Source organism: Nuphar pumila, chromosome 6 (assembly GCF_984573655.1).
Source record: "Nuphar pumila chromosome 6, dmNupPumi1.hap1.1, whole genome shotgun sequence".
Classification (NCBI taxonomy): Eukaryota; Viridiplantae; Streptophyta; class Magnoliopsida; order Nymphaeales; family Nymphaeaceae; genus Nuphar; species Nuphar pumila.
In genome coordinates, this window is record NC_143254.1 from 108006179 (window position 1) to 108017793 (window position 11615).

Genomic DNA, 11615 nt, shown 5'->3' on the forward strand with positions numbered 1-11615 from the left:
GTATGCAATCACATTGCACCTTATCTCAATCCAAGTTGATCATATTTTCAAGAAGACCTTACTTGTGACCATCCAATTACATGATTAACCTCATTTAGGGTATTGGAGTTAAACCCAAATTATGGCTAGTGAAAGCATATATGTGTTTTAAGTTGGGAGAACCTTGAAAAAAATGCAGAAGTATGTGTGCCTTTTTACACAAAAATAAGCCCCATAATTTTTATTCAATCAAAATAAAATGAAACAAATAAATCTAAATGCCTTGTGAAAAACATCACAAGCATCATCATCAATACCATCATCATCACTAGTTGACCCGGCTGCAGTCAACCCTGATCTCACCTTGATTGCCTGTCTTGACATCGACTCTTCCCAGCTTAGTAATGGCCTCAACAAAGGCTGATCTAAAAAGCCTATTGTACCTTGCAAAGTCCTTGACGATTGTCCTGGCCTTTGGGTCTGTGAAGAGGGTCTGGTCAGATGTGAACAAGCCCATCCCCTGCTCAATATTCTTGTAGTACTGGTTGTCAAACTTGAATGGGGTGACTGGGTCCATGAAGATGGCAATTTGTGGGTCCACATTTCTGGGGCATTGAGCTCGCAATTGCTGAGCAAATTGAGGATTCAAGGCTGGGTCAATGGGATTACGCGGACTAAAGTTGTATATACGATCAGAGAAACGGTTGCAATGAGAGAAACCTATCGTGTGTGCACCTGTAAAAAACAAAAAGGAAAACATGAGAGAGAGAGAGAGAGAGAGAGAGAGGTTTTGAATATATACCTGACAAGGCAACCAGGTCTGTTAGACCGAGGTTGTGAGAAGCAAACATGGAGGTGAGCTGCTTGATGTTGAAGGTTGGTGGTGGAAGATGTCCAGTGACACTGCTTGCTGTGGATACCCTTCCATCACGCCTCCCTAGTTCAACCTTGTAACTTGGCCCACCCGTCTGAAAACAAGCTTCTCAACAATCATCATCATCATCTCTCTCTCTCTCTCTCATACACCCACACCCACACATAACTCATATCATCATCATCTCTCTCTCTCATATCACTCATATCATCACAATGATGAATATAGAGATATAAAAAGCTGGGTGATTGAAAAAAAAGTTCATTCAATCAGTTATTTCAGCTTTAGGCATAGATGCCCACAAGGGCTCCTCGGCAGGAGCTGAATGTCACCAAGTTGACAGGACATCACAAGTTGGAAACCCAGGGATAGCATGTAGAAGCTGGGTGTATTACCTCAAGGGTTTTACAAATCAGAGGCCAGCTAATGTTTGGTTGGTGATTTGGGGTGGGGGAGGGTTGGGTTCCCTTGGATTATCCAAAAAAAAAAAAGCTTCAAGGGTAGGTCCAATATGATTTATGAAATCAGTGACTATGTTTATGGGATATAATGAACTTAACTATAAATATTCACAAAATTGCTGTTTTAGCTTGACCTCGGCATGCCCTCGTGAGCACTGAGTTTGTTCAGCGACTGGTGACTGGTTTCATATGAGATCAAGGCTCACAGAGATGTGAACCTAGTTAACTAGAGTGGGTAAGTGATCCATAAGTCAGCGCACCAAGTCTTTAATCACTTTTGCTTAACGATGAAAAGCGCTTTATATATCTTTACCAACGCAAGGCTAGCCCAAAACGCGGCCCTCATCTGGTAGGGGCGACTTGTGAGTGTCACCAAGTTCATCAGATGTCACAGGTTGAAGACCCAGAGTGGTGTCTCTTGCCACAAGGTCAAAGGTGGGTGTACTCCTTGGTGGTGGGCAGGGAGGACCTCAAGAGTTTTACCAACCGGAGACCAACCAATGTGGGGTCAGTGATTTTAGGGGAGAAAGGGTGGGGAAGGGAGTTCACTTGGATTATCCAAAAAAAAAAGAATCTTACCAAGGCAATGACATCTCTAGTTGCCATAGCCAATATGTCTGCACAGGAAACTTTGTTTTTACACCCTGGAACTGCATCAACTGCTGCCTTGGCCTTGATCACGGTATCAAATCCATCGCCCGCAAGCGAAATGTCATCCGGGCTGTCTTTCTCGGCGACGTTCCCTCGTGTTGATGCAAGCATAACGGAAGCATCACATCCCTATAAGAAAAAACATGTTATTCAATTCACCATATTGAGCAATAATTCACAACAAGAACTTCAACTTAAGCCAAGGGGGATATGCGTACATTAACAAAGCAATCATGGAAGAAAAGCCTTAGAGTTCCCGGTGCAGTGACGAATGTCTGCTTGAACTTCTTGGTCACAGCATCAGTGACGATCGATTCGACATTGGGACATATTTTGCTGTAGTAATTCTCCCTTAGTTGAGCACTGGTGAAGGATAGGATGGAGAAAGCAATTAGTAGCTTGAAGAGGAGAAGGTTAGCCATTGTCTAGGCTTCTTGTTTCGTTGATGATGGGGGAGGCTTAATGACGGCCTATATAGGAATGGAGGAAATGAATTACAGGTTGTTCTTATCTGTCAAGAATCTTGAAGGGTTAGGAGTGCATTAAAATACAAAAAACAAGTCCTTGATAGTTTGCACCAGTTGCGAATTAACATAACGTCGTTATAGAATTTTTTTTAGAAAGAAAAGAAAATGTCAAATATGGGTTGTGTTCATAATTATTCCATCTATACAGTGTACACTTAAAATAATAGCTTTCATGAGTTTATAAACGTATTGTTGAATATCATTATAATGCCAAAGGGAATAATACCCTACCTTCTCCCCTTTCCTATCTGTCAAGTGCATGTTCTAAGTTTTGTGTAGGCTGCTGTGTTTTATTTGACATTCTATTGCTCTAGCAGACAGCATACACTTGCGTGCGTATAAAGTAAGGGTAGGTGGTTTATCACATGGCTTATATAAGTGTGGTCCACCTTAAAGATTGGCCCCTAGATTGAATTTTTCCTTAATTCAACTATTTAGAATAACCACCATTCCAGACTATGAGATCACCACCATCATCATCGTTTTTTTCTTTAAAAAAAAAACATCATCATCTCCATCAAGATGAAGATTTTTCCTTCCACTTAATGTTTTTTTCTCACTGTCACTTTTCACTCACTTCTTACATTTTTCATATTAAAAAATTAAATTGTTTAGTAACAAGCTTACATCTTAGTTTCATATGGTTCTATATTTGTGATTGGGTCATTTCTTATTTGCTTCTACCATGCTTCATATTGTTTTCTAGGTGTTTTGTTTTCATTTTTTATGCACTTGCATAATCGTTTCATAACTGTATCTGGCTTCACCGCTTCCTACTACATTTTAATACTTGATTCTCCGCTTCCACTTTGCACATGGCTTTTCGTAACATTTCTATTCCTGGTAACTAGATACGGTCTTGCTTCTCCCTAAAGTAAATCCTGGGTAGTCCATCATCCCAATGCCTTATAGGACTGAAAAGTGAAGAGGATTGATACAACTCCAACTGAGAGGATTACCAACCAGAGCTCGGAGTAATTCTGTGTACGTCTCCTTGTTGTGGGACGTTTTTGGTTCAAACCCTATCAGACGGAAGCAGATCAGGTCATGCTGAACATGAGCGTTTTTGCTCATGCCGACATCGTGGCCATCGGATTTGCATTTTAAAAAGCTCAAAAGTCAACAAAACCACGTGGCATTCATCCAAAATGCAAACAGACGGCCACGAGAAAAAATGCTCATGTTCAGCATGACCTGATCTGCTTCCCCATTGGACGTGTGCCAGCCACTAATCACCGGCACTGATTTAAAAACAATGACCCTTAGTGGTGGTTCTCGATCGCCTCTAAAGGTCGTTTATGTGCATGAAATACTGCTAATGATTCATTTTTTTTTTAAATGACCTTTTACCTATAAAGATTTGATCGCATTAGCACAAGGTCAAATTGTTAATTTTTTTTTGGATAAAATACTGCATAAAAAAAAAACCTATTGCAAACCTCATATTTTTGTGAAATTTGAGAAAAGGGGGTCAGGTAACTATCAAACATGAAAAATTCATTTTTTCATCTAAGGATATATTATAACATTCTTATTATTTTGTTTTCTTTAAATTTATAAAATTAGTTAAATCTAAAATCTTTATTATGAATATTTTAGCAGGTACTATGGTAATTCACCTAGCAAGATGCAAGCTCAGATGATGAAGCCTTTTGATCTCGGGAAGAACTGATACAACGCATTTGGGCGAGCTCGAGAAAAATGTAATGAAGACACGTTGAGAAAAAGAACAACGGGGAACCCGAACGCACCAACCTAGCAAACACCCAACCTAAATGAAGCCATGCACTACAAGAAATTTGTGGATTAGCAACGGTCATAATCCATCGCTAATCCACCACAAATCCGTCGTTGAACAGTTTAACGACTGATAACTTTTATTGTAATTTTTTATTAGTCGCTAATTAGCGACATCACATATTTGTCGCTACTTTCGTTGCTAATTTACGATGAATTAGCGAATGCCATGATTTGTCACAAGGTCGTCGTTAATCCGCAAAGATTTGGTTTTGCGACAAATACACATCTGTCGCTAATTCCGTCAGTATTTTAGTGATGAAATTGCGATGAATTTTAATCCATTGCAAAACATCAGTCGATTTAGTTTTGTGATGGATAAATATCTGTCCCTAATCTGTCGCTAAATTGAAGGTTGATACTAATTAGCGACGGATATTATCCATCGCTAATCTATCGCAAAAAATAAAAATAAAAATAAAAATTTGTTTGAAATATAAATATCGAGAAAAATTTTCTTGTTATATAATTTATATATTCTATGTATAAAAAACAAAGTACACATACAAAATATATATACAAAGCAGCTGAAACAAATTTAACACAAGATATAAGGTAAAAAAATTTATCGATCCACTATAATCCTCGTCAAATTCTAATTATTTACAAGTGAACATATACAAAGAGTTTCTTTTAAAACAACAAGAAGGTGCAACAAATTCAACACATGAATCTAATCATTGCCAAAATTCTGAGCATCATCCTCTTCATTGTCTCGATCTACCCCTTCATCCATGCCTCCATCAGCTCCTCTACGTTGATTATCTACAGCATCCTACAAGAGAACTGAAAGATTAGTATTGATAAACAAAATATAATAAAATAAATTATATGCAATGTACCTAATCTAAGGCAATCAAAGTAACATGAATGAATTACACATAGACTAGCTAGCAATAAAGTGAAGGACATTAACAGAATTCAGATATGTGTTATACGGCAGTCAAAAAACTTTCATAATGATGTAATCATGCTCATATGTGATGAAATCATGCATATATGTGTTCTAATGTTGTAAAAAAACTTTCATAGTGATTCAATCATGCATATATGTGTTATAAGGCAGTAAAAAACTTTCATAGTGATGAAATCATGCTTATATGTGTTCTAATGTTGTCAAAAAACTGTCACAGTGATTCAATCATGCATATAAGTGTTCTAAGGTTGTTAAAAAACTTTTATAGGTATTCAAGCATGCATTTATGTGTTAAGTTCTAAGGCAGTCAAAAAACTTTCATAATGATGAAATCATGCTAATATATATTCTAAGGTTGTCAAAAAACTTTCATAGTGATTCAATCATGCATATATGTGTTATAAGGTAGTTAAAAAACTTTCATAATGATGTAATCATGCTCATATGTGATAAAATCATGCATATATGTGTTCTAATATTGTAAAAAAACTTTCATAGTGACTCAATCATGCATGCATATATGTGTTATAAGGCAGTCAAAAAACTTCTTATATGTATTCTAATGTCAAAAAACTCTCATAGTGATTCAATCATGCATATATATGTTCTAAGGTTGTCAAAAAGCTTTCATAGTGATTCAATCATGCATATATATATATATATATATATATATATATATATATATATATATGTGATAACGCAATAAAAAAACTTTCAAAGTGATTCAATCATGCATATATGTGTTATAAGGCAGCCAAAAAACTTTCATAGTGATGAAATCATGCTTATATGTGTTCTAATGTTGTCAAAAAACTCTCATAGTGATTCAATCATGCATATATATGTTCTAAGATTGTCAAAAAACTTTCATAGTTATTCAAGCATGCATATATGTGTTCTAAGGCAGTCAAAAAACTTTTATAATGATGAAATCATGCTAAGATGTGTTCTAAGGTTGTCAAAAAACTTTCATAGTGATTCAATCATGCATATATATGTGATAAGACAATAAAAAAACTTTCATAATGATGAAATCATGCTCATATGTGATCTAATGTTGTCAAAAAACTTTCAAAGTGATTCAATCATGCATATATGTGTTATAAGGCATTCAAAAAACTTTCATAGTGATGAAATCATGCTTATATGTGTTCTAATGTTGTCAAAAAACTCTCATAGTGATTCAATCATGCATATATGTGTTCTAAGGTTGTCAAAAAACTTTCATAGTTATTCAAGCATGCAAATATATGTATTCTAAGGTAGTAAAAAAACTTTTATAATGATGAAATCACGTTAATATGCGTTCTAAGGTTGTCAAAAAACTTTCATAGTGATTCAATCATGCATATATGTGTTATAAAGCAGTCAAAAAACTTTCATAATGATGAAATCATGCTCATATGTGATGAAATCATGCATATACTAGCTTGAAATCTAACGACATAAAACAAATGACATGAAACTTTCATATCTGACAGACACCTGCAGACGAAGTTCTCATCAACAAAAAAAAGTTGCACAACTCATTACCAACAACGTCAGAAATGACTTCATATAAATAGTCATGCATTGTGTCATTAACAAGCTGGCGGACACCATCCCAAGAATTAGTAGGGTCAATCGGACGTTGGGAGTTGATGCTGGCGGAAGAACTTAGAGAGCCCTGGCTAGAGGAGGCCACGATTGGTGTGGTGTTCATATTACTCTTAAACTCGAACACACAACTCTTTTTTGGTTCACCGCTTGCAGTCACTCATGTTGTAGGATCAAAAGGCGGATGTTGAGTGGAGTCATCGCTATATCCCTCTACCATCTGTTGCTCGATGACTTCTACAAAGTAATGATTACAGTATGGATTAATAATTAAGAATTACAATATTCATGATAACTTATTTATTATAATATTTATTAATACAATAAATACATACCATTGTTACTCTCGCCTTCTCTAATGCGAACTCTTCTGTGCTCTTACGTTTATGTGTTTTAACAAATATATCCTTGTAAGGCACAACACTTCCTTTTTCTACTTCCTGCGATGTTAAATAATAAAAAAATTAATTAAAAAGTATGTAACAATACTTATAAATTTGACAATATATATTGATGAGTTACCATTTTCTTCAGGTGGCTCTTAAAAGTCCTAGATCCACCTGTGTGTAGATGGACATTGGGCATCTTTACTCGGTTTTGTGCAGCCTTTGCTGAGCAGTTTCAAAATTCATAGCCCGCCCACTTGTCGCACATTGCATCTCAATAATTTGACCTGATAGTAGAAGGGCCATGGCCCTTCCACTGCAGTGGAGCATCTATCCCAATAGATGTTTTTATTGTTGCAGTCTTCATATTGTGCAGCATGTCTACAAATTGACTGGCAGCCACCTTCTGCCATACCTGCCTCGTGTTCTGCTCCACCTTCGCAGTCGCAAAGTGATTTGAAGCCTACAAATAATTTCAGAAAGTTAGTACACATGACTATAACAAAAAATTAAATATGAAACACATTACCTATAATAAATGATTGTATACTATGAATGATGACCATAATCTGTCCAACACCTCCTTCAGATACTCTTTTCATTGAACGATCGATCCTGGAATAAGCTGAACTAGTGACTGCCTAATTTCTCATATTACTTCTTGTGGCTCGAACCTCGCACTGCACATGAATTGGTACACATTAACTATTGATATACATTATTTATAAGATAAGTATTAGATAAGTGAAAATGAAATAATTATGGTCGATTATCGATATACACTATTTAAATGAGTCATCGTATGTCAGAGTGAGAAGATCTTGCATCCAGCATTATCGTGTGACGTGTATGAATAGCTGGTGTAGGTGGGTCATGTACAGGCAAAATATCATCTATAAAAAAATGAGTTAGAAATTCACACAATGCACATTTAAACTAATCAAGTATACAATTAGTTAAATGATATACTTATCGAAGCAGTCCGTGAAGATGAAGGCTGAGACTGGCAAACACTTAGTGCTCGACCACTATGACCTCTATGAACCATATTCTAACAAATAAAAATTTTATTTAGATCAGTTACACAACTCTATATCTTCATGGATACATAATCAAATTGAAAATAACTTCATGCAATACATTCAAACATTGCAATACATTCAAATCATTGCAATATATTGCAATACATTCAAATCATTCACATCAAACATTGCAATACATTCAAATATAAGATATGACATCATTTGCTAATCATGAATAACTTATCCTTAACTTGCAATACAATTGGATCAGTTACACAACTTTATATCTTCATGGATACATAATCAAATTGAAAATAACTTCATGCAATACATTCAAATATTGTAATACATTTCAATATATTTAAATCATTCAAATCTGATTGATAGTAATCACCCTCTTCAGCAATCTTGTCTTCCTGTAACTGATCATATTCGGGGTATAGTTTATACTTCACCTTGCAAATTGCCCACCGTTCATTTCTATCTGACTTTCTTGTATTCGGATATGAAGTATGATAAACTTGTTGAGTTTGCGAGGCTAATATTAATGGTTCATATGTTCCAAACCTTGATTTATGATTCACCGCCACAATGCTTGAGGCTTTGTCGACTCTTGTTGTTGTGGGATCAAACCAATGACACTTGAATAAAGTTATCCTATTATTTATGCCTAAGTAAGTCAACTTTATTATTTCTTCTATAACACCGTAGTAGTCATGTTCATTTTCACCGTAGCTGCTAGCCTTGACACACACGTAGTCTTTTGTATGAAATCGATAACCATTTACGATGTACCCATTGTAACATTGCAGAACTTTGGTCAGACCATTTTGTAAATCACATATTCCTTGGTCATTAACATCACCATGACGGACCTACAAGCATAAACAATGACTATGAACACGACCAAATTAAGTAACTTATTGTTGTTTATATGGAAAGAATGTATGTCATCGTCCTTACCAACTCTTTCAACCATGCCACAAACTTATTTTCATATTCTTTCTGTACTTCTGAATCAGTGAGATGTGAAAGTTCTCTTCGCAATACAGATCAGACCTTCAACGGTTCATAACCAGTGGCGTGACTGTTCCAAAGCAATACATGGTTGACGTTAATGGAGTGTGATCTAGATTTCACTGCATGGAGGAAATCATATCGGTTGTTGAGAGGGTGGATAACTAGTACTCTTTCTAAAGAAGTACTTGGTTTCATTGTTGGCCTTGATATTGCTGCTCAAGTATGGTCAACATTTGAAGAAGTGTTTGCTCTTGACTCATAAGAACCTGATTGTTATCGTCTTCAAAAGTTGCAAACTTATCACAGCGGTAATTTATCTTTATCAGAATATATCACCACTTTCAAGAATACTTGTGATGAGCTTGCAACCATCGACAAGCCTGTCGATGATAAGTCCAAAGTATTCTCTCTTTTGAATGGCCTCGAACAAGGCTATGAAGCTTTTGTTATCTCTGTGATGAAGCCGTCAGTCCCCACTTACAAGAAACTTGTCTCCTTGTTGCAATCTCATGAGACTTTTAAGTTTCTTCATACTTCTGATCATCAAGAGAATCAACCTAATCAAAACGTAGCCTTCATGAGCCAACACCAGGACCAAAATCAAAATAATAGAAGAGGGGGGTTTCAGGGTTGATTCTCATTCCGATGCTGAGGTTTCTCATAAATGGGAAACCATCACGTCAGATGTATCAAAATTCAAACCAACAATCTCAAAATAACCAAAATCGTCAAAATAAGCAAAGCAACCAACAGAAAGACAAGAATGTGGTATGTCAAATTTGTTTGAAACCAAATCATACTACAATCAAGTGTTATCACAGGTTCAACTAGATGTACCCAGCCAGAGATATCCCTCAAGTCTTAGCAGCCATGATAATTTCAGATAACCAAGACCATGCTTGGTTTCTCGATAAGGGTGCAAGCTCTCGTATTACGGCAATCCAGTTATTCTTTGTAATCTCTGCCAATATGTTGGCGATGAAAGGATCATGGTGGGTAATGGAGAAAGACTCCCAATTACTCACATTGGTACAACTAATCTAAAGATCGGCCTAGAAAAGCTTAGTTTAAAAAATGTTTTGGTCGTTCCAAATATGAAGAAAAATCTCTTATCAGTTAGTCAGTTGACATCAAATCAAGATTTATTCTTTGAGTTTTATAATGATCAGTTTTTTATAAAGGACAAGATGACCAGGAGAATAATAGCTTTGGGGTATAGGAGCGATGATCTTTACATCTTGGAGACTACATAGAAGGTAGCATTTTTTCTCAAATAGGCAGCATATTGTGAGCAACGATGATTGGCATCATCGTCTGGGCCACCCTAGCATGAGTATAGTTGATTTTTTGCATAATAAAAATTTTATTTCATTTTATGGTAGCAAAAATAAAAACATTTGTGACAGCTGCCTCATGGCAAAATCTTGTCGCCTACCTTTTCAAAGTTCTGAACAAACTTGTAGTGAGTTATTTGAGAAAGTTCATTGTGACATTTGGGGACCAGCCCCTGAAACCTCTCATCAAGGATTTAAGTAATATACCATTACGATTGATGATTTTTTCAGATACGTTTGGATATACCTATTAAAACTTAAGTCTGATTTCTTTAATCGATTTTGTGAATTTCATAAATTGGTGTCAAATAGATTCAAAGGCTCTATTAGAATTTTCCATTCTAACGGTGGCGGCGAGTTTATGAATAATGATTTTCAAACATATTTGAGAAACAATGGAATCCATCACAATATATCTTTCCCACACACACCCGCGCAAAATGAGTGTGCTGAGAGGAAATATCACAGTATTATTGAGATCAGTCTTGCTATGCTTTTTTATGCCAGCTTAGCTATAAAATTTTGGGGTGAGGCATTCCTTACGACAATTTGGCTTTTAAATTGTCTTCCCAGCTCAGTTTTGCATATGATTCTTCCATATGAAAGTCTTTTCCATAAGAAACCATCGTATGATTATTTACGAGTCTTTGGCTTAAGGTATTTTTCTCACTTGCTTTACTATGCCAAAAATAAGCTATCTCCCAGGTCTATACCATGCATTGGGCTACAGTGATAACTACAAGGGCTATCATTGTCTTCATGTTGAAATTGGACTTGTTTATATTAGCCGCCATGTTTTTTTATGAAAGTTGTCTTCCATTCAAAAATCACCAGTTGCATTATGAAGATCCATTTAAATGGTGACATGATGAGAAAATCTCAAGGCTTTATGATAATTGAAATCTCACAAGCATCCTTGAGCCACTACCTACACTTGTGGAACCAACCCCAAGCCAAGTAAAGAAAGAAACCCATGTCAACCACACCCTTGAATCCGGCAGCCTGCCATCCCCACTCCCTCCTTCCTCCACTCCAAATTCATCCAATACCCA

General features: G+C 36.1%; 1 protein-coding gene across 2 annotated transcripts; it reads right to left on the reverse strand.

The window, feature by feature from the left end:
• Window positions 1–250: 250 nt before the first annotated feature.
• LOC149835611 (peroxidase 16-like) lies at window positions 251–11336 on the reverse strand. 2 transcript variants are annotated; one of them, XM_090010591.1, is made up of 5 exons: window positions 11304–11336; window positions 2184–2363; window positions 1894–2094; window positions 782–947; window positions 251–714 (listed from the first exon to the last, which is right to left on the reverse strand). In XM_090010591.1, exons 1-5 carry the CDS (start codon window positions 11322–11324, stop codon window positions 308–310), a joined length of 975 nt encoding a protein of 324 aa, XP_089866717.1. In that variant the 5' UTR covers window positions 11325–11336; the 3' UTR covers window positions 251–307. The 2 variants fall into 2 exon arrangements, with proteins under 2 accessions (XP_089866717.1, XP_089866716.1); XM_090010590.1 differs by lacking the exon at window positions 11304–11336 and having other exon boundaries at window positions 2184–2387.
• Between the last annotated feature and the right edge of the window lie 279 nt (window positions 11337–11615).